At 44.7% G+C, this 24383-nt stretch overlaps 1 protein-coding gene across 14 annotated transcripts in view; it reads left to right on the forward strand.

The window, feature by feature from the left end:
- Positions 1-24383, forward strand: part of LOC144768069 (alpha-2-macroglobulin-like protein 1) — a 618955-nt gene that overhangs the window by 397320 nt on the left and 197252 nt on the right. For all 14 annotated transcript variants that reach the window (XM_078651444.1, XM_078651445.1, XM_078651446.1 and 11 more), the window contains exon 26: positions 15071-15227. In XM_078651444.1, coding sequence (XP_078507570.1) covers positions 15071-15227 — 157 coding nt within the window. The remainder of the gene's footprint in view (positions 1-15070; positions 15228-24383) is intronic.

The raw sequence follows: 24383 nt of genomic DNA on the forward strand, positions 1-24383 counted from the left end.
CAGTTCCAGATGAAGGTCTCCCATTTAACCACCAATTGGTAGATGATAACAATGGATCACTGTATGCTTCAGCTTATCCATAGGGGCTATCCCTTCCCTCCCTTACCTCTCTGGTAGATCAGACTCCTCCTGCCAGGAAGGGCTCTCCGACATATGCCTTGATCTTCAAGGTTATGGTTCTTGCCATGCTGAACAAAGGCTTCATAGGGTGAAACTCATGAAGCAGAGGGGCATGGGATTTTATTGCCTTTAGTTCATTTTACCCCCAAGAAGGGTGGAGACCTCAGACCTATTCTGGTCCCATATCTCTTCAATCTCTTCATACAAAAGGACAAGTTCAAAATGTTATCCCTACGTGAGATCCTGTTGGCCCTTAGTGCAAAAGATTGGCTGGTGTCCGTGGAACTTTAGTTTGCCTACTTTTAAAATGGCAATCCACTGCACTTAAAGCGTAACCTTTGGTTCACAGTGAGGTCTCAGTACTCTCAGTTTGTGATTCAACCATTAGGTGTGAAGACTGTCACTCAAGTGGTCCCCAGTGTGCTGACCCTGGTGACAACTTTGCTCAGGTGGTCGGGAGACCATGTATTTCTATAATTGGACTTCTGGCTGGTGGACACAACACCACATGTGCTAGTCTCAGAACTCAAAACATCTTGAAAATACCAAGACTCTCCTGCACACCTTTGACTTTGCCTTCAATTCTTTAAATTCCCACCTCCTCCCCCACAGAGGTTGACTTTTATTGGTGTAGTACTAGATACGATTTATACAGAGTCTTTTCAAACTCCACTGAGGTCTGTAGCTATTACGGAAGCCCAAGAACACCTCCTTGAGGGGAACGGCCAGCAGCGGTGAGGACTCCAGTGCCCAGCAGTCCGTGGGGCTGACAGTGACACCTCTTTCTGTGCCCGGAGGCACGATAAAGCCTGTGGCGGGCTCCCGCAGTGCAGAAAGCACGAGAACACCGCCATGAGGGGAACGACCAGCAGCGGTGAGGGCTCCAGTGCCCAGCAGTCCGTGGGGCCGACAGTGATGCCTCTTTCCACACCCAGAGGTGCGTTAAAGTCTGTGGCGGGCTCCCACAGTGTGGGAAGCCCGAGAACACCGCAGTGAGGGGAACAGTCAGCAGCTGTGAGGACTCCAGTGCCCAGCAGTCCGTGAGGCCGACAGTGATGCCTCTTTCCACGGCCGGAGGCTCACCTCCCCAGCCTACCAGCTGGACTGCATTGAGCTTACCCTGACCAGGGCAGATTTAGCTGAAAACATTTTGCTCTGGAGTTTCGAACTAGCTCCCCAGGACAGTTGTCTATCCAGTTTTGGCGATCTCCCCCAAGTAGCCAGTCTTTACATCCCCCTCTGCAGTTGTCCATAGGCCAGTTGGGAAGTTCCTCTTTGGACACCAATGATTCACTCAAGAGAGTCCAGCTCCAAATGCAAGATGGGTCCCTCATAGTTAGCCCCACTACCAGTCCTTCTAGAACCAAGCTGACCGTTACAAGTTTGGGTGAAATTACAAGGACCACATCTATTTCTTCATCCGTGATGATTGGCCCAGAAGAGGCGGGTGGCATAGCTTCCATTAGATCTAGCGGGTTATTGACACCTTGCCCAAATCTCCTAACTAACTCCTTGTTATCCTGTAACATCCCAGGGTTGAGTTCAAAGATCACCTCACCCTAGTGGCACGCTTTTATAGTTTTATGACATCGGCCTCTTACAGGAAACCTGGGCAGAGGTTCCTCTCTTCTTCCCAGGGTATTTGAATTATTATATCCAAGCTACTAGAGGTGCAAAGGGATGACCATCAGGGGGTTTGGCAATTTGAGTGCGGCAGGAATTAGGCTTTGCATCCAGGTGATCCCGACTCAGATTCATGACATCCAGGCGATTAGACTGACCTTGGGCTCCCAAGGGAACATAGACATTTATAATGTCTATGTGAGAGGAACGTGAGGAAACAAGTTGGAAGTTCTAGCGGCTCTCGACGACCTTCGTGATCTATGCTCAGATGAAACTAATCTCCTGGTCACAGGCAATTTAAATTCTTTGATTGAGCTCCTGGTAAATGAGGAGTGTTATTTTGTAGAAGAGGAAGATGCCAAGTGGGGTATTTCAAAACTGGAGCTCAAACCTATAAATAAAATGGAAGGAAGTGGCCATCCAAGTTAATTCCATTTGCCTGGAAAAAGGTTTGCGGGCAGTAAAAAGTAGATCGCCATCAGATAGACTTGGGGCTAACACATTTAACAATGGGCACAGTGCTAGCCACATAGATTATGTATTAATTAGCCTGAAACTATGGCATGTCCTTAGCGACATGATTGTTAGGGTCTGGCTTGAAAGTGATCATAATCCTCTGTGTATGTATTTAGAACCAATAAGACTAAAGGCACACCAAGAAAATGAACTGTTCTTAAGTGATGTTGTCCCCACTAATGACATGAGACATCTAAAATGGGTGAGGATACTGGAGATGCCTGAACTTTTAGATAGCATTAAGGAGGACATGGATGCTGCAAGAATTGAGCTCGAGGCTAGCGGAGTAAATGCATCGGCTTCCGAGCGCTTATCCTATATTCATAATACATTTTTTTCAGTTTTTTTAAACTTATTTTATTAAACACGGTAGGACTAAAATGGTCAAAAACTAGAAAGCCGGACTATGGCATAATAAAGAATGCAGAGAGGCACGTGCAGCACTAGGTATAGCTATTAATGAAGGTGACCCAGTAGCAGTACGAGTAGCCAGGAATAACTACAGGCGTACCCAGACAAGGGCTAAGAAATCGTAGGATGACAAAAGATGGCAGGAACTTAGGGGCATATTACCAAGCAATAGCGATAATTATCGCTATTGCTTGGTTAGAGACAAACATTTACCGCTGAGCTGCGGCGATTTTTATCGCAGATAAACCTTGGTATTACCAAGGTTTATCACAAATGGGATAAAAAACGGCCGCAATGCATGAATATCGCTGAAAAGTCAGCGATATTCATGCATTACCGAGCTAATGCTCTTAGCCATGTTATCCACCTCCCATTGGATAAAATGGCTAAGAACTGCTCAGGGCAGGTGTTAGCTTTTGGAGATATTCGCGCTTAGCGCGAATATCTCCAAAAGTTGGTAATGGGAGATAGCGATGTTAGCGACTGTTTCCAGTCGCTAACATCTTGGCATGCCCACTTTGAATGTCATTAGTGATAAATATCACTGACATGCAAAACAGGGCCCAAGATGGTCGCTATCTCCTACTAGCTGTCGCTAACTGGTGTTAGCGACAGCTAGGTAATAGGGAGATAATTTTATCTACGCTTTCTTGGCTTTTAAAGCCAAAAAAGCAGAGATAAACCCCCTTGATAATATGCCCCTTAGTGAGGCTTGTGCCTCAAGCAATTTTGGAACATAATAAAATGGGACTAAGGGGGGCAACCTCAACAGCCACAGTACCACGTCTCACAGGAACATTGGGTTAATCATTTTAAACCCCAATATGTTCAGTAGAGGAAAATTCGGGCGAGATCTCTTGTGTTTTACGTAGACGAGGCCATTAGCAGGGCTGATGTCGACGCAGCACTAAATTCATTATTGATTGGGAAAGCACCTGGTCCAGATGGCATCCTTGGGGATGTATTTCTTAATGATAAGGAAAGATGGTGTCGGTATATTTCATTACTGGCTAATGCGATTGCCCAGGCTCATGGAAAGAGGCCAAAATCATACCAGTTTTTCAAAAAGGGGAGAAATCTCACCCAGGAAACTACAGGCCTATCAGCCTAATAGATTCCTTGCAGAAGGTAATGAGGAGGCTGGTGCTTAACAAGGCCCAAAAGTGGATTGAAGAACATAGTATTGTATCCCCTCTGCAAGCTGGTTTTCGGGCGTTCACCTGCACTATTGATCAGGTGTTCCGGTTTGTCCTGTTATATTGGAAAACGGTGACCTTGGGCAAGGGCAGTCTGTATGCTGCCTTTGTTGATCTTAGGTCAGCGTTTGATCTTGTTCCCCGTTCCAAATTATAGGTGATCTTGCAAGAAATGGGAACGCATCCACATTATTAACGCTAATTAAAAGGCTCCACGAGAACAACAGAGCCAAAATTCATTGGGGTTCACAGGGCAATGTTACTAGATCTTTTCCAGTTAAGAGGGGTGTGCTCCACGGCTGCATGATGGCACCCACGCTATTATCTCTGTTTATTAATGGAATAGTAAATTGCATGGGATCTATTGCCACTGACGCCCCATCACTTGCACATGTAAAATCCCCATATTAATGTTTGCTGATGACACATTAATTAAATCCAAGACCCAGAGTGGCCTCCAAAGAGTCCTGTCAATCTTTGAGGAGTTTTGCTCCAAACATGGCTTGGGAGTTAATGTGTCAAAAATTAAAATGATATATTTTAACCCGCATTGAGCATTTGAGGGGGTATTCAAATGAATGACCGTCTGCTGGAGCAAGTTAACAAATTCACTTACCTAGGGGTCAATATTCAGCGTGGTATGAAATGGAACCACCAAATTGATCTGGCTACAGTCGGGTGTGCTATATACTGAATATAATAAGGCACACTCAAAACCAATGAGTCCGATAATCCAGATATACAACATGAAAGTTATCAGCTCAGCTCTTTATAGGTCAGAGCTATGGGGTTGTGAGAACCTGTGTAAGCTTACCATTGCAGAAAATAGGTTCTTAAGAAAAATCACCAATCTCTCCCAGAGGACCCCAATGTGTCCATTATTATACGACTTGAGTAGGAAAGCAATTGCAGAGATAGCTAAACTATCCCCTCTTCTATATAGGCATCGAATTTGGACTACCCCAGAATTGGCAGTGTATGTTGCTGGCTTTCAGGATGTAATTAGAGCTGATAGCTTTCATTAAAAAAAATACTACACGAGGTTAGAGACAACCTGTTGAGCTTAGGTATGATAGCATTGTGGGATAACCCAATAAATTCCCCATTCCCCACGGAAAAAAAATCTAAAAGAAAAATATTGGCAAATGGTAATGAATAACATACTGAGAAGCAGTGAATCGTCTTCTTTAACTGGAACTTTCCTGGAAATTAAAATGACCCCTAACCTTGAGCCTTACTGGCATCTAATTACAAAACTGCATGACCGGAAGTTATATTTCCAGTTCATGGTGGGTTCGCTGCCATTAAGATGGGTAAAATCTAGTGATAATTTGTGCCCCGTATGCCAAGCCAGCCAAGAACCTTTGGCTCACTTATTGTTTGCTTGTCCAGGATACGTTGCCTCACGCCGTGCCTGGCTGGCACCAATTTGTAAACTAATGGGTACCAGAAGGTGTATCAAAGTTGAAAGAATTTTACTTACTGATACGTTTACTCCCATCGCGATAGCTTTGGCAACATTTCTGGGGTGGACATGGACTATAAGATCAGGTTCTCTTTGTTCTAAATAAGGGTGATCTAGTTTTTGAGTATCTGAATATAAACTATGAAAGATATAATTCAGCCACTAAATGCAGTGATAACATGCTGAACCAAGTGCCTGTACCATTCAACTAGGGTTTAACTTTTGTACACAACTTAAATAGTTTTTTAAGTGCTGATGATTTTCTTATACTACTGAAGTTTTAAATGGTTTTTAATAGTTTTTAATACAATTGATTTTATTGTGGCTTAATCTTTCTCCATCCTTGCTTTGTACCACAATTAACTTGGTGTGTTATGAAAATTGTTTTGTATCTTGCTTTTATGACTAATAGTTGAATAAAGCTGTTTGGATTGGATATGATTGCTAAATTGGGTTTAAACCCCAGTTCTGCAAGTTGTATACCTGTTATGCTGGATAGTTGTATGCATTCTGTTCATCCCGCACGCCAGATGTCGAATGAGGGCCTGTCGGTGGCCCCAGAGGTGGTAAGGGCTAATTTATTTTTTGCCTTGTTTTGCTAAACTGCATTGATGGTTGTGTTCCCAACACTCTTGTTGGGTCATCCATTCAGCTCTTGCAGTTATAGTCTTCTGTGGTTGCAGACCCACCCTCCATTTAGTGGGATGCCTAAATGGGCAACATAATGGCCCACGGTCTTTGGATCACATTGGACATGGAGATATGTTCCCATTGCATTGGACATGGAGATATTTCCTTTTTAGTTTTTACTGCACAGCACTAGTTGAGTCTAGAGCTGACACCATTAGTCCAGGTACCTCTCTAAATCTGACTTACACACTTGCATGCTTTAAGGTTGCTCCGTAGATGTTCCTGTTCAGATTTGCCAAACCCATGCTACATTCATTACATGTTACATTTTAGGTCTAATAGATTTTTGACTCGATTGGCAGGCCTTCTGTAAATGATGTACAAGCTGAGCTTCTTGGGTATTTTTCTGTATGGAATAAACAGACACTGCCCAAACAGTTTTGAGTGTCCCAGGGATGTCCCTGATTTCATTCTAATTTAGAATTGCTCACCAATTATTTCACCTAGGCTTACTTAAATACTTTGTGGAGACTCAAGAGGAATTTAATATTCCATGTTTATGAGTACTCTAGAAGATTCCTTAATTAACTGGGTCAGAAGAAAGTTGTTCTAGCTCACTATGGCTATTACTCAATCGCTTTCTGAATTCAATTACTAGGGCACATCTAGTTACCACCTTCATCAAATTCTCAGTACATCTTTATTTCTCTATATTTGATGTAAACTCAACCTAAGATCCTGAGATGTAAGCCTGAAGGGGGCGCATGCAGTCAGAACCACTCTGTGTCACTTTGAAAACTTAGATTAGGTTAATATGTTTGCTTCTTTTCCCAGCCGGTTTCCCTACTTGCATCAGATATTTACAAGAATGTCCTGGGTCCTTATTTATTTATTTACCTTTTATAAAGTGCCTGGTTACACCCACCGGTGTGTCCCCCACTAGAGATTCAAACCCACGAAAAATAAGGGAGAGATGAAAATGATAAAGTGTGAATAACCCTGAAGCCAAAATGAGCAGCACTGTAGGGTGAGGCAGGCTAAACAGTCCCTATTTGAATATCCAAAAGCCAGGTTTTTATTCCCTTGGGAAAAGCCCTTTCGGTAGGTTCTGATCTCAGATTAGGTGGCAAGGCATTCCACGTTTTGGCCCCTAGAAAGCAAAAGGAATGGGCTGGCTCATGGCCCTCCACACTCTTGGCACCTCTACAAATTGAGCGCCTACAGATCTTGAATTACGTGAGGGTGTGTAGGGTGTAATCATAAATCGCAGGCAGCTCGGGCGTTTGTTCATCAAGATTCTGTGGCAATAGCAAATTTTTTTTTAGGTAATCCTCTTCTCCACTGGCAGCCAGTGAAGAGTAGTCAGAGCTTTAGAGGTAGATGCTCCTCTCTGGGGATTAAGGACCAAGCATGCAGCATCATTTTGAATGTGCTGGAGTTTTGTTAGACTTCCTTTGGTGGTTCCCAAGTAGAGATATTACAATAGTCTATTTGGAGCTTCACTAGGGCATGTACAAATGCTTTCCTGGTGGTTAAAGGTAGTATGTCCAGTAGCTTCCTTGGACTTTAAGGGTTCCGAAACACTTGCCCGCTGCATTCCTGATTTGACTCTCAAACAAGAGTTTGGGATCAAACCACATCCCCAGATATTTGGTTTTTGGGCTTTCACTTTCAGGACAGGGGTTTGATCCAGGGCCTCAGGTCACCAGGCTGATGACCAGATAGAAGGTGTTTCCCCACTATCATTACCTCAATTTTGTTGCCATTGAGTTTTAGGCAATTGTTGGTCATCCAGGAGGCTAGCTCTTCTAAGCATAGAGAAAATGGTGTTGCAGCCACCGCAGGGACCTGTACTAGCGTTACTTTGACCTGTGTATCATCCACATATGACACAACTTTTACATTGTGTTTTGCCACGATTTCTGCCAGGAGGCCAATATATAGATTTAATAGGGTAGGGCTCAGAATAGAGCCCCGTTGCGTATGAGGAATTCTATCTGAGCGACCCTTGACCCCACCAGGTAGGTCGCTCCCCCTCCGCACAGCACCGCCTATGTCTCCCTGCCCCAGCTGCCGCTGCTGAGGAAGTTCGAGGCCCTCCACCACCCGCTGGCTACCACCTGCGCCTCATCCCTGGTGGCCAGTGGTAGGCCGTAGGTAGGTTTGTTCATCCTCCGCTTTATTGCTTTTATTGTATTGCCTGTATTTTCATTGTTGTGTCTGTGACTGCTGTTGTATGTCTTCCCCTGCTGCCTGTACGTGGTCCGTGCCCCTTTTTCTTCCCTCTGTTCCCCTCGCTGTCCCCGTGCTCTCTCTGCCCGGTCTTTCCATCTGTACCCCTCGCTGCCCCCGTGTCTTTGCCCGGTTTTCCCTTCTGCTCCCCTCGCTGCCCCGTGTCTCTGCCGGTTTTCCCTTCTGTTCCCCTTGTTGCCCCCGTGCCTCTCTGCCCTTTTGGCTTCTGTTCTTAGCTGCCCCTGTATTTCTGTGTTCTGTATTTTGCATCTGTACCACTTGTTTTTCCGGTATTTATGTGCCCTTTTGCCTTCTGTGCCACTCGTTTTTCCCTCGTCTTTGTGCCCTTTTTGCCTTCTGTTCCACTCGTTTTTTGTGCCCGTCTGCCTTCTGTGCCACTCGTTTTTTCCTTGTTTTTGTGCCACTTTTGCCTTCTGTTCCACTGATTTTTTATGCCCTCTGCCCTCAGTTCCACTCGTTTTTTGTGCCCTACTGCCCTCTGTGTCACTCGTTTTCCCTTGTTTTTGTGCCCCTTTTCCCTTCTGTTCCACTTGTTTTTTGTGCCCTTCTGCCCTCTGTTCCACTCGTTTTTTGTGCCCTATTGCCCTCTGTGCCACTCGTTTTTCCCTCGTTTCTGTGCCCCTTTTGCCTTCTGTTCCACTAGTTTTTTGTGCCCTTTTGCCTTCTGTGCCACTCGTTTTTCCCTCGATTTTGTGCCCCTTTTTCCTTCTGTTACCTTCGTTGTCCCTCACCGTTCTCACCGCTGCGTCCCCTGTGGCCCCGCCCCCACGATGGCCCACTGTCCATTCGCTGCCCCTGCCTCCTGCCTCCCAGCTGCTGCTCCCTCCCACCTCCCCATATATGCACTCTGTACGCTCTCAACTCCGGACGGAGCGTCACCTGCTTCAAGACCGCCCCGAATAGCACACACGGACCCTTCACCTGCCCTAACTGCAGCTACACCAGCCTCAGAGCCGATGAAACACCCGCAAAGAAAGACCACAACCACCTCCGATGCATACTACTGAACACCCGCTCCGCACGCAAGCATGCCGTCGAGCTCTGGGACCTGCTCGACACAACATCCCCGGACGTGCCTTCCTGACAGAGACCTAGTTTAACGATTCCTCCGCACCCGACATCACCATATCCATCCCAGACGGCTACAAGATCACCCGCAGAGACTGCACCAACGGAGTCATAGGAGGAATCACCATCGTCCACAAGAACAGCATCAGGGTCTCGACTAGCACCGACGATGCACTCAGCACCACCAAACATGCATTTCCAGATCAACACAGACCCTAACTCCACCCTCAGAGGCACCCTCGTCTACCAACCCCCCAGACCCCACCCCAGTTCATCGACTCCATCGCCGACTTGATCAGCACGCATGCCCTGACTTCCACCGACTACATCATCCTTGGAGACCTGAACTTTCACCTTGAGAACAATAATGACAACAACTCCACAACCCTGATCGATAACCTCGCCAACCTCAGACTGAAGCAACTCGTCACAACGCCCACCCACTCCGCCAGCCACACGCTCGACACCGTCTTCTCCTCAAGCCCGCATGTCTCCGTCAGCCACACCACCGAACTCCTCTGGACCGACCACCGCTGCATCCACTTCGCCTTCCAGAAGTCCACCACACACGACCGCACCCAACAGATCCCCCGCCGCTGCTGGAGCAAAATCACCAAAGACCAACTACACGTAAACTTCGCTCTCAGCCCACCTACCAAACCCTCCAACACCGATGACGCTGCCCACAGCCTCAGACGCTGGATCGAGGACTGCACCAACACCCTCGCCCTGCTGAAGAAAACCCCCCACAGAGACACCAGCTAGAGGGCCAGCTGGTTCACCCCAGAACTCCTAGCCTCCAAGCAAGCCTGCCGGAAACTAGAGAAGAAATGGCACAGTATACAAACCCGGACAGCCACGCAGCACACAAGGACGCCATCCACAACCACCACCACCTCATCAGGGCCGCCAGGAGGACCTCTTTTAAAGACCGCCTCGATAATATTGTACACAATAGCAAGGTACACTTCAACATTGTGAAGGAACTCTCCAACCCCAGCTCCAAAGCCAACGACATCCCGCCATCGCAAGACCTGTGCGACTCCCTCGCCACCTTCTTCCACCGCAAGATAGCAGACATCCACGACAGCTTCAACACCCAGACAGCCCCAACAGACATCAACACAGCAGACCCTCCGCACACCATCGACCACGACCCCCTGCTAGCCTGGGCCAGTGTGAGCATCGATGACACCATCAAGACCATGCGCACAATCCCCCCCGGCTCTCCGTCAGAACCATTCCCGCACCACGTCTTCAACAGAGCAACCAGCTCTATCGCACCCCACCTGCGCAACGTCATCAATCTCTCCCTCGAGACCGTGACCTTCCCAGTGATCTGGAAACACGCCGAGATCAATGCCCTACCCCAAAAAACCTAAGGCAGACCCAAGAGACCTCAAGAACTTCTGGCTCATCTCTCTGCTTCCCCTCCCCGGCCAAGGTCATCGAGAAAACCGTCAACAGACAGCTAACCCGATACCTCGAAGAAAACAGAATCCTGGACCCTTCCCAGTCAAGGTTCCACAGCAACCACAGCACCGAGACTGCCCTCATCACCGCCACCGACGACATCAAGACCCTGCTGGACAATGGCAAGACCGCAGCACTCATCCTCCTAGACCTCTCTGCCACCTTCGACACCGTCTGCCACCGCACACTATGCGCACGTCTCCACGCCGCAGGGATCCAAGACAGGGCTCTGGATTGGACCACCTCCTTCCTCTCCGGCAGAACCCAGAGCGTCCGCCTCCCCCCATTCCGTTCCAAAGCCTCCGAGATCATCTGCGGCGTAACCCAGGGATCCTCCCTCAGCCCGATGCTGTTCAACATTTACATGGCCCCGCTCGCACATGTGGCCCGACAGCAAGACCTCAACATAATCTCCTACGCCAACTACACTCAGCTGATCCTCTCCCTCACCAAGGACCCCGTCACCGCCAAAGGCAACCTCCACAAATCAATGAAGGCCGTCACCGACTGGATGAAGACCAGCCGTCTGAAGCTGAATTCGGACAAGACGGAGGTCCTCATCCTGGGCTCCAGCCCTTCAGCCTGGGACGGCTCCTGGTGGCCGACGGCACTGGGGGCAGCCCCGACACCCACCGACCACGCACACAACCTGGGAATCATCCTTGACTCAACTCTCTCAATGACCAAGCAAGTCAACGCCATCTCCTCCTCCTGCTTCAACACCCTCCGCATGCTCAGCAAGATCTACAGATGGATCCCGACAGATACAAGAAAGACAGTCACCCAGGCCCTCGTCAGCAGCAGACTCGACTACGGAAACGTCCTCTACGCGGGAGCCCCGACCAAGCTCATCAAACAGCTACAACGCATCCAAAATACCTCGGCACGTCTGATTCTCGACGTACCACGCCACAACACCCCCCACCTGAGAAACCTGCACTGGCTCCCTGTCAGCAAGATGATATCTTTCAAGCTCCTCACCCACGCACACAAGGCACTTCACAAGACCGTCCAGCCTACCTCAACAGACGGCTCTCCTACATCCCCAACCGCCAGCTACGCTCCACTGACCTCTCACTCACCACCATCCCACGCATCCGAAGGACAACTACCGGTGGAAGATCCTTCTCCCACCTCACCGCCAAGACATGGAACACCCTCCCATTGAGCCTACCACAGACCCAAGACCTGCTGACCTTCAGGAGGATACTCAAGAACTGGCGGTTTGATCAGTAGCGCCTTCCCCCCCCCAGCGCCTTGAGACTCCCGCGGGTATGTAGGGCACTATACAAATTATTGATTGATTGATCTGAGATATTCAGATGCTGGGCAACTTGAAAGCATCGCATTAGAAGGAAGGAGGCCATGCAGCGTAATGCCCCGGATCCCGCACATACTTAACCTCCAAAGGAGTAGGTTATGCGATACGGTGTCAAAAGCAGTGCTTCAGTCAAATAACACCAAAGCAGCTGTTTGTCCTTCATCTGCACACATTCTCAAGGTTTCGGTAGTGAGAAATAGGGCTGACTCTGTGGAGTGAGAGGCCCTAAAACTAGATTGAGTAGGGTGAAGCAAGTCATTCGAATTGATATAATTTTTGAATTGGTTATTCACAGTTTTATCTGTAATTATGGCAAAGAATGGCAAAAGTGAGATGGGACCTAGATTCTGCAGGGGGAGTACTATTGCATGCTTCCATTTTCGCAGGATTTCGCCTAAGCAAAAGGACAGAGAAATCAGCTGTTGTACGTGAGGGAGAGTGGTCTCTAACCCTTGCATCTAAATTTTAGGTGGAGCTGGATCTAGAGGGGTTCCTGACTTAATGCTCATAGTCAGGCTCTTCAAGTTTCCAGAGAGGAGGTCCTCAATTAATTGAGACCACTATCCGTTGTAGATTAGTCAAAAAATGCATCTAGAATAATGCAACTATGAGCTTCTACCAGAAGGATGTCATATATCCTAGCTACTTTAGTAGCAAATAAGGAAGCAATAGTATTGCAATTTTCTAAAGATGATGGAACTGGGACTGCCACACGTTCTACAGAAGCAGGGAATTAAGGATAGAGAACAGTTCTTTGGAAGAATTATTAGCATTCTCTATTCTAGCATTCTCAGTGGACTGGTAGTCCACTGTATGGCATGCTGATGATGTTGGGAATCACCACCACAGTCCACAATATCTTTATTTCCATGCCAGTCTGGATACACTTCCAGATCCTTATTCCTAAATGCAAAAACTCATTGACGTTTACACCTCTGGGATGCGGATGCATCTGCCTCATCATACTCCAAAGGTTGGGTGGTGGAGATCTTCCTACTATAAAGTATAGAGAAAAGTAGACATTATTTTGAATACCTTAAATTAAAATATTTTCCTCAAATCTGATTTAAACAAGTATATATTTTTACCATATATTCACATTATTAAAAGTGATGTACAGAATTATTTTAAAGTAATTTAATTTTGTTTTGATAACTAATATTTTTTCTTAATTTCTAAATTCAAAAAAAGGTTATTCAAGTAAAATTATCAATGTTTTATATTTAGATTTTTGTAACATTAAATTAAAGTTATTTATATTTGTAATTAATTTAATTTCTCTTAACATTTGCTATGGCTTTTTATTTTGAGTCCCCACCTACATTATTCTTTATGGGTGGGTGTCGCAGGACCAGTGGCTTGCCATGTGCGGTGCTGGATTTTCTCCTGGTTTTATCTGGAGTGCATTTGCTACTGTTTTGGATCCATTTTGGCCGTAGTTACATTACAAATGCAGTTTGTGAATAGTACTGGGCTTACTTACTTTTGAGGGTGAGTGCAAGTCGCATCCTAAACCCTTCTTTAAGCCTGCCTAAACCCCTACTTACTCCTCTCATGTAGTTATAGTAAGTATGCACCTTTTCAAGGCACTTCCACTGGTCCTTTCCACAATTACTAAGTAGTAAACTTACATCAGTGATGCTACCCCATAGAGTAGACGGTAGAGGTGGCGTTTACACTTGTAGGCTTGTGAATTGCATTTGGTAGTAAGTAAGTATTGCTACTGTAGTATTACTTTATGTATTACAAAATGCAGTTCATGAATAATGCCCTAGCATGTTTTCTACTTGTATTTATTGATTCTTTAGAAAAGTAATATTCCTTATGTAAAAACGTTTATGTAAAAAAGTGTTCTGGGTATCCTGCACATATAGAGATATTCTACTGTTTATGGATTTATGGAGAATATCAGTGACAGAGAAATAGGGTTACAGGTGGGTAACATTTCCATGTCTGATTTCTCTTTGTTGAGGTAATTAAAACTTGCTAAAATTGAACAAAGTGCACAGCAAGTATGTAAGGAGTTCTTCTACATAGGTTGGTGCTGTCGTTGTAGCCTTCCTGTGTTCATGATCTCTGAAATGTGTACTCATACTTCTAATTTACTGGTCCATTGCCATGTTTGAGTTTGACAATATGGTAACTCTAACTAAAAAATATGCAGTAAATCTAGCTTACATTAACTACCAGACAACAATACAACAGCTCTTAGGATTACTAATACAGAATTGTTAGTATTAATACTATGTGCAGATGCATAGCTCATTCAGTTTCACTTACGTGCTCTTATAATGCTCAATTATCTCCTCTTTACTTTATCTGTCTGTACCCATATCTCTATTTCTCTTTCTCTTTGTTCTTTGCCAATTCTCCATTGCTTTCTCCTTTTCCTCCTCTGTTCTTTTGCTCCTTTCCCCTTCACCTCCTTTCATGTGCCTGTTCCCTACTTAATATGTTGTCACACTCTTTCCCTCCTTTTTCCCAAATTCCCCTCTTTCCTCTCTCATTCTCTTTATTTGCCAATTATTCCTTATCTCTCCCTCTCTTTATCACTCCTTCTTTTTCTCTCCTCCACCTTTCACTGCCCTTTCCTTACACTCCATCAATTCTAACCTCTTTCTCTTTTCCATTGCTTTCCTCCTCTCCTTCTCTCGCTCTTGACTTATTCTTTATCTCATGCTCTGAAACTCCTTTTCACTTTTCCCTATGTCTTTCTTTTTCCCCTCTTTTTTATCTCTCTATCATTACTCCTTCTCTCTCTCTCTCTGTCTCTCTTCCTCTCACATATCTTCTGTCTTATTATTTCCTTGTCCCCCCACCCTTTTTCTCTTGATGACTATATCTCCACTTTCTCTCTCTTTTTGGGCTCTTTTTGATTGACTCTTTGCTCATTTTAGTCCTCCCACTTCTTACTGTTTTACTCTTTTTCCCCTCCTTTTCCTGCTTCCCCCTAATCATCTGCTCCTGACCCTCTCCTTCTTTTCTGTTTTCTAGGCTGACTGCATTTGTGGTCAAGTGCTTTGGTCAAGCTGAAGAATTCATTGCTGTAGACGAAACTGTGACTACTATGGCAGTCAATTGGCTGCGGCAACACCAGTCCCAAGATGGCTGCTTTGAGAATGTGGGCATGCTTTACCACACAACCATGAAGGTACAGTCAATCTTTTCAGGCATGACTCCATGACCCAAATTTTACATCAGAACTGCTGTTTATCGTGCTGCAGAAGGAAAGAAGTTCCAACTATTAGACAGAAAGCTAACCCAACAACATCTTGCACCCTATTTTGTGGGCATTTAGGCAATATAAAGAACGGGTTACATGTTATGTCCTTCCACCGTGAATGCAATTGCTAAGTCCCTAGGGCTGGACTTTCCCCACGACATGGAGGCTATTTTGCCTCTGTCTTTAAACCCCCAATGTCTAAGGACACTGGGTAGTGTGGTAAAGGTGAACCATCCGAGCCATCCCCTAGTGTCAGGGGCCTTAGTATTAGTACTGTCTTTCAATCCTTCGCTCTGAGGGGCCCGCTTTTCCTCACCTGAGAATAAAGGGTAAGATTTCTCTTCAACTCTAAAGCACCCTCTGTGAATGATTTTCATTGACTATTGTTATGTTATGGTCCGAGTGTTTGATTAACCATAACTGACCAATTTTAGTAGCTTTGAGAAATAATTTTAGTGTAACCATGTTGTCCCTTAACTTATTTCTTTTCTGTTATGTTTTCTGGCTTTGTTATGTTTTTTGGGATCATAGGCTGCATTTTAGCTTGTTGGCGAGCGGGAAAAATATAGCATTGAAAATGTACTGTGGATGGTCTTTATGGAGTCAGTATAACAAACTTGGGGGCATATTATCAAGAAAGGGCGTTACATTATTGCCGCTTTTATCGGCAGGAAACTGCCGATAAAGCGGCGATAATAGGCTTGATAATATGCTCTATGAATTCCAATCGAAGCCCATGTTAGATGTCATGTTAGATGTCTTCACATCTAACATGGGCTTCGATTGGAATTCATAGAGCATATTATCAAGCCCATTATCGCCACTTTATCGGCAGTTTCCTGCCGATAAAAGCGGCAATAATGTAACGCCCTTTCTTGATAATATGCCCCCTTGGTTTTCTAACATTGGATATTTCAGAGATTCACATGATTGAATCATCCCAATCATTGATCTGGGAGTCTTACGGTGGTCATAAAGAAACAGTGCAATGTTAAACACAATCTGAAGGCTTTTAACTTGCTTACATTAGAAACCATCCGTAGAAATGACCTAAACTTTAGCCTGCCAGGAGAAATCTCAATAAACATCACTCCCCTCCCACCCCTGCCAGAGGAACCCTTTCTTCAGATTCCCACCGCTAGTCGTGTGGAAACAGATTCCCTAGAACTCAGCATACATGACTGAAGATTTACAGATGTTTCTATGTAATGTATATATTTTTTTCAAAATCCATCTCTATCCTATTCTGGGGTAGTTTCCAGTTAGTTGTTTAAGGAGAGTGGACAAACCAGGTCATGCCTTTTCAGACCTTGGAGACCTGTGAGAATGCAAGGCTCCATTCTGAGGATCCTCCAAATTAATGTATCTATTGTGTCAACTCTTCCCACAAGGCTAAGGATTGCAAGATATGTTGAATCTCTTCCACCAGAACCTTCATGTACAGTGAGGGTAGACATTTAATGCTGCTGCAAAAAAACAATGCTACATCTGCTTTGAGATGGTTCAGAAGTCCCATCAGATATGACATAGGAAGCCCTCAAAAGGGTTAATTCGGAGTGAATACAATCCATGAAATCCTATCCAGAGGAATCTCTGCCAACCCAAAGAGAGCCATCCAAGAAAATCCCAAAGAAAGCAGAAGGAAAACTACCAGGGTACATCATCTGAGGTGATAGAGCCCATCAACTAAACCCACTTCGGACAGTCCCACACTGTTGAAGAAAAAACCTCTGGAATTGATACCAAAAGGTGACTAAAATGTTGATGGCAGCATTGGTGGCATAACCATCATCAGCGACACAGAAAAGCACACCGTCTTCAATACCATTGATGAAGAAACCATAAAAGTCCCCATCGACTTTATCAATCCCATCAATGACAGCATCAGTGACCCCTTTGACAATTACCCTGCAATCAATGTCACTTGGAATTATGACCCCCATCGACAATATCCCCTTTGAAGAAGGCCCTAATGACCGACATACCAACATCAAAAGATCATTCACCAAAGCAACAGGCAAAGACTTCTAAACTCAGTCTGATTTCTGACAACGAAATCACAACATCTGTGCTGCCTGAACACACTTCACTGAGTAAAGTGCCATGATGCCACCTCAGAGCCTCTCAGATACATAAAAATCAGAGCCAGGCGGGTCCTGTAGTACTGCCTACAGTCCAAAGCTGTTGAAAGTCAAGTTCTAGGACTTTCATGATTATAATTAGGAAGCAGAGTACCATAGTTGTAGATGAGGATACAGTATTCATTACAAACGTGGGCAGAGCATTTAGATGACGAAAGACAGCATAATGATTATGATCCTTTTGAAAAGGAACATCAGCAACTGGAGAAGTTAAGGGCTTTCAACAAATGCTGGCTGAAAACTGTGCATGGTTCCTGGATACCCCAAGGGGTACACCTGAGCAATAACTTCCCAGTCTGTCATCACCACCCCTCCAACGGCCACAAACCCATCCTTCTTCACCAGTATGGAGTTCTGTTCTTCCCACCAAGACAGAGTCCTGTGGCAAAGCCTCCATACCAATCTCTACTTTCAACTATGTCAATTACTTATAACTGCAGCACATGATGACAGATACTCAGATGATGATCAGGAAGATGGAGAAGTATATGATGAGGACACAGTGCCAGGGTGGGGATAACTGCATTGTCCAGATCTCTGTGGAATCTTCACCACCACTCACCTGACTCACCACTGGCTGCAATTGGAAGCGTTCATGCCTTAATAGAGAGAGGTTCGATAAGGTTTGATTTGTCAAGTCCCAGTTTGGAAATTGATTATTTTCATTTTGATGTTAATGTGCCTAGATGTACAACTGAGATCAATATTGATCAATGAGCACATCTGGAGTGAAAAGTAATGAAAACTCTGCCTCATTGGCATTAGTTACATTGTGACTTGATCAGAAACACAAGACACCAGAGGACACCAGAGACCCTTGCAAGCTTGGTTGGTCATCTCCTGGCAGGCTCTGTGGTAATGAGAGCTACACGAAGGAGCTCTAGGAACCCAACTTCACCTTTCAAACACCTCTCCAGACAAAGAAGGTAGAATGCTGGGAAGGATTAGGAAGTGGATAACTGCCATGTCTGCAACTACGATCACAGCAGCCAACTCACTAACAATACTAGCCAGATACAACAGCCAAATGCTGTAAAACATTGAACCTTCTTGGATTGCCTTCTAGATAACAAAAGAGCAGAAGTAAAAGCAATACCGCATGAGGGTGAGAAGGCCTCTTCAGTGATAACAGGTTCAGCAAAAGAGTAGCATCAACAGGATTCAGTCAATATGTTGGGGCAGCGGTATTGCACAGGCAAGGCTGGGTATGTTCCCCGTTGTTTAGACCATTGGCCACAGTAGGATTCTCTGTAGGCCTTTCAACAGAGAATGATTATTCAGCGGGCATGTACAATAAGATCCATAAAGCAAGACATGGATACTGCAAGATCACTAGGAGTGCTGCAACTGGGGTGACAGCAGCCAGTTCTTGGTGCCCCAGATAGAGGCCAACCCTCATACAGAGGGAAATACTAAGCCTATTGATACCAGCTGTACCAGATACCACAACAACCTTTCTGCCAACAGTACTCTCAACAGCACTAGGGGGGCCCAACTCCAGAGGCCTACCAGAAGTAGGCACCATGGGAGAAAGGGTGCAATCAGTCCATATCACAAGACAACTCCAGAAGACACTGACTGTCTTAAGGCACTGAATATAACATTCACCCCATCATCAGTGTTTCACGGTGAGGGAAAAGATCTCCGCTCACTACAAAGAATGATCCACCACCCCAACGGACCACTGAGTCCTAGATTTAGTGAATCATTCGTATTATCTAGAGTTCATCGAGAGATTACCGCACACTCCATCACTCACAAACAATGCACCAATATATTTGTCTAATGCAAGCCCAAATCCTCTCCACGACACAATAAAAAGCTACGGAGCTAGTTCCCTAATCCAAGTGAAGTGGGAGTTTCTGTTTTAATTTTTTCCTTATCAGAAATAACTCAGGCAAGTGAAGGCCGATTTTAAATCTACAGCAACTGAGCAAGAACCTCAGAAAATAATAATTTTGCACGGTGTACCTGCAGGAGGTCCTCCAGCTCACAAAGGAAGGGTACCTTTATGCCATTCATAGACCTGCAGGATTCCCGTTCACCACCAACATTGGCCATAGATACCCTTCATAGTGACCGGTCACCATTATCAATTCACAGAACTCACATTTGGTCCCATATCTGCCCCAAAAGTATTTGTTAAGTGAATGGCTCAGGTGCGAGCTTGCCTGAGGAGACAAGCACACAACATTTGTTCCCTACCTAGATGATTGGCTGATAAGGGGGAGTTCTTTCCAATTCACTGGAAATTCTACCAGAGCCTGTCTGAGAGTTTCCCCTAAATTAGGCATTTTGCATTAACAAGGAAATATCACTAATACTCAAAGACTATTCTGGATACTGTTAAAGAAAAGTGTTTCCTTAAAACAAAATCAGGTTTCACAGTTACACAACTTACAAAGGCAACTATAGAAGAAACATGGGGAACAGCGTTTACAACGCAACTTTTACAACAAAGTACCTTTACGACGCAACCATTACAACGCAACTTTTACAACGACTTGCGCTGGGGGGGCGCTCTAGGATAGGGAATAGTTTTAATTTACTATCCAACACCTTCCCTACTATCCACGGGGACTGGAGTTGGAATAGTAAATTAAACTATTCACTATCCAGCGCCCCCCAACGCAAGTCGTTGTAACGACTTGCGTTGTAAAACTTGTGTCGTAAAGGCATGCGTTGTAAAAGCATGCGTTGTAACGACGTACATCCAAGAAACATTCCATCACAGTATGTCTATTCAAATACTTCCTGGAGATATTATCATACTGCACCCCCTACATTTCATTTTGCCATACCAATATGAGATCATTCCAAGAGAAACTCAACAACCAGTGAGCTGAAAGCAGAGGCGTATTGAACAACCAGGTAATGAACTCTTTGAGGATGAAAGGAGCCTTACCTTGATAGACTTGAGAAAAGAGCACTGGTGAAGGCATCCATTTTTCGCAAGCGACAGCATATTTTGTAATGAAAATAGATGATTCAATGGAGGGTTGGGCTACACATTGGCAAGACTTAGCAACTAGTGGCAAGTGGTCATCAAAGACTCTAAACCTCCATATAAACTTATTAAAGGTAAGAGCAGTAAGACTGTGTTGCCAGTTCTTCCTGTCAAAACCAAAATCACTCAGTCCTCATAGGAACAGCCAACACAAGTTGGATGTTTCACATCACGAAAAAAGGAAGAACGACATTCCACCTTTTGTGTTCAAAAGCTCAGGCACTGTTGGGACTTAAAACATCAGAACAAGGAGTGCTGTGCTGTTCCTCAAGTAGGAAATGTAGAAGTCACACTGGGGCATATTATCAAGCCTGGGCGATACAATTATCGCCGCTTTATCGGCCGAAAACGGCGATAAAGCCGCGATAATGGGCTTGATAATATGCTCTATGGAATTCCAATCGAAGCCCATGTTAGATGTGAAGACATCTAACATGGTCTTCGATTGGAATTCCATAGAGCATATTATCAAGCCCATTATCGCCGCTTTATCGGCCGTTTTCAGCCGATATAGCGGCGATAATTTTATCGCCCAGGCTTGATAATATGCCCCACTGTGTCTAGATGCCACTGAGTCTGTCTGAGATCTACAGTTGGGAATCCATTTGTTGGATTTTAATGCCTTCACACACCCTTTCAGGTGTCATGCTTCATCATCTGGGCTGCTCCTTGTCGGGTCGGCGGTGCAATACCCGAAGGGCTCACCTCAAAGAGGGGCTCTTTACCAGAGATCTTCTATCCAACAGCCATTTTGTGAAGTGCGGGTGCGGGGCCAGAGGTGTGTAGACGTGATAGTGAGTTAAAATGGGTCTGGGAGTACCTGAGATTACATTTATTCTGGGGGTCTCCTGCCCTAATTAAAAGAAAAATAACTGGCTCCTAATGGAATATAATGTTTCCTATTTATGTGTCAGTCAGTGAGCATAATTAACAGTCTTAACCATGCATTAGTCTCAATAAAAAAAAATTATTTGAAGTTCCACAACAATATCATAAATGTGAGTAGAAATGCAAGTTTAATTCAAAAGTGCTGGTTTCCATCTGAATGAGTCAGTGACGTTAAAGACTTTTTTTTTCTCCAAAATCCAACTGATGTGGTTGGCAGAGTACTGCACAATTTGGACGGCAGGATGTCTTAGAATTTATTTTGACAGAACCAAAGATTTCAATAAATCAAACCAAGTATTAGTGACATTCAAGTCTCCTCAAAAGGGACCACCATTTTCAAAACATGCTGCTTGTTGCTGCAGTGTCTCTGTAAATCTAAAGCATGCTGCTCTCTTCAAACTCCTGTGGCAACACATACTACAGTGAGTGAGTTTTTCAACAGCACTGTTCTTGCAGCTGCCTTTGAAAGACATTTGCAAAGCAGCAACTTGGAAAAAAGTAGATATTTTTTTTCTCAAGGCTACTGCCGACAAACAGAAATTCACAGGGTTGCATCAGTGTTATAGGTGGTTATTCATCAAGTTTTGAATAACATGAGCCTATTTTTTCATAATCTTGCCAGACACTTTATGCTTGTATATATTTATTATAACTATTTGAAATGCTTGCTACTCATATTCAAGAATTTCAATCTATGAAAGATCCAATTCTGAAGAAGGAAAAAGTTACATACCTGTATTTATAGTTCTCCCACATTGCTACCAGTGGTATTATTCATATATTTAGGTGATCTGCCTAATTTCCCATATCAGGCTCATCCACTGAAATATTCCTTTCACCCTTATGCTACATAATATGAGGTACGGTGGCTTCTCAGGGGAGTGCTGTCAACTGTTCTTTCGCCTGACTGGCTGAACTTTGGGGTTTTGCTAGGGCTGTATAAGGGGGAACATCCTTTACGAGGCGGATGTTACCCCGCGCTACCATTACGACGCGTCTCTTACAACGCAAGTCGTAACCACGACTTGCGCTGGAGGGTGCTCAAGGACAAGGAATAGTTCATTTACTATACCAACACCTTCCCTACTATCCACGGGAACTGGTATTGGAATAGTAAATTAAACTATTCCTAAGTCCGCACCCTACAGCGCAAGACGTGGTAACGACTTGCATTGTAAAACACGCGTTGTAACGGTACGCGTGGTAATAGCCCGCGTCGTACCGTCATACATCCCTGTATAAGGGCTAATGAACATGGGCTTCTTTGAAGTCTTCCAGAATTGGTTTAACATTGCCCTCCTTTTATACGACTAACATGGAACTCCCATCTCGACAAACAGCGTGATTCAAGCATGTGAATCCATGAAAGATACCAGCGCTGGGTAACTATAGTTACAGGTTAGTAACTTTTTCCTTCCTGTGTAATCGTGATCACTGTCTGCATGCTGATGATCCATCTTTAAGTATTCCCATCCCAATATATGTAAGTTATTTTGACCAGGGAACTGCAGCTTAAATCCTGTGCTGGTGAATTAAATTATCTTCATGTCAAATTTGTTGTAAATCTCTCAATTTGGAAGGGCTGGCTTTTGGAGCAAACATTAATACACTGATGTATGTATACCCCAAAAATGTTACATCCATATAACTGGTTTCAGGCAAATGTGTCAATCTTCAAGTCATTAATGAAACACAAAATATTTCCTTTGCAAGTTCCAATGTAACCAGAACTACAGAGAAGAGAGTGATTGCCCATGATATGTATTAATGAGTGCCTCATGGAACTGGAGGTAGGAGAGATCTTCTCCCATGCATTTTAGGCTACCCACGTGGTAAGGGTTTAGGGGCCAATGAGTGGGGCTATCAGGTATTTTGGTTCAAGCCCAGTGTGCAGGATAGCATCTTTACCAAACTCCTGCACACCTGAAAGCTGTAGTCTTTTGTAAGAGAAGGTCTAGGGGACATAGCTGAAATAGGAAGTGTAACTACTGGCTTATTTTTTGTACATTTATAGAGAAGAGATTGGTCAGCCATATGTCCTCAAGTATGTTTATTTTGACCCTTAAAGCATTGCAGGAGAATGACAGGCTGGCCGGGCTGTCGAAGTCCTCCTTGACTGGGTCCTGCACCTTCGATGTCAAGAGCTGCTCTGTGCAGTATCTGTGCAAGAGTAACCAGGCAACAGTAAGTCAGTGAAAGGATGCCAGTTTATCTGGCAATCAGGAATTGCTTACTTCCCAAAGGTTGCTTCAATAGTGTGCTCACAGTGGGGGAGAGTGAAGTATGCAGGTAGGTAGGAAGCACCACGTTGACGCGCCTGCGCTCAGTGACTGGTACAGAGACCAGCGATGACTGTGAGCAGCATTTCCAGCATCCCTAAAACAACTTGTTACTCTCTACTGAAGATGGACAGCAATTGTGAAACACATGTCTAGAGATACACAGCACTGACTGAATGAAACAATGTGGAAAACTAAGGGCTTTTACTGAGGTGGTACCATGCACTGCATTTACACAAATGCATCTGAGGGAACTGAGTGCTGGGATGTGAGGCAGTCTGCTCCCTTCCTCCTTTGTTTGGGAAGGCTTACTTATGCTCTACAGCAACACACCCATATTCTGCAACCAGCAGACAACAATGCTTGCACACCTTGCTGTGTTATTCCACCTGTTCCCAACATATGCACAAAGGTTCAACTTCAGAACACATTGTGGTGACAAATATTCTTTTTTTTTGTTTCAAGTTAATTTGCAAAAACGTTGACATACCTGGAAAAATATATATAATTTCCCCCCACAAACTGATGTTGTCGCCTTTAGTATAATACCTGCTGCTTTGTGTTTCCACCTGTATATTACCTGTGTTCAGCGTACAGCATCACCTCACCTTTTACAATGTTCTTCCACATCTGTAGCTAACCAGAACAGCACATCTACCTCTGGATATTTTGTTCCCTATGTACCCTATGTTTAGCAGCACATCTGATGCATGCAGTTTTATTCCACCCTATGACCAGTACACAGCAGCCCATACACCTTCTGCAGGGG

This window comes from Lissotriton helveticus, chromosome 7 (genome assembly GCF_964261635.1).
Source record: "Lissotriton helveticus chromosome 7, aLisHel1.1, whole genome shotgun sequence".
Classification (NCBI taxonomy): Eukaryota; Metazoa; Chordata; class Amphibia; order Caudata; family Salamandridae; genus Lissotriton; species Lissotriton helveticus.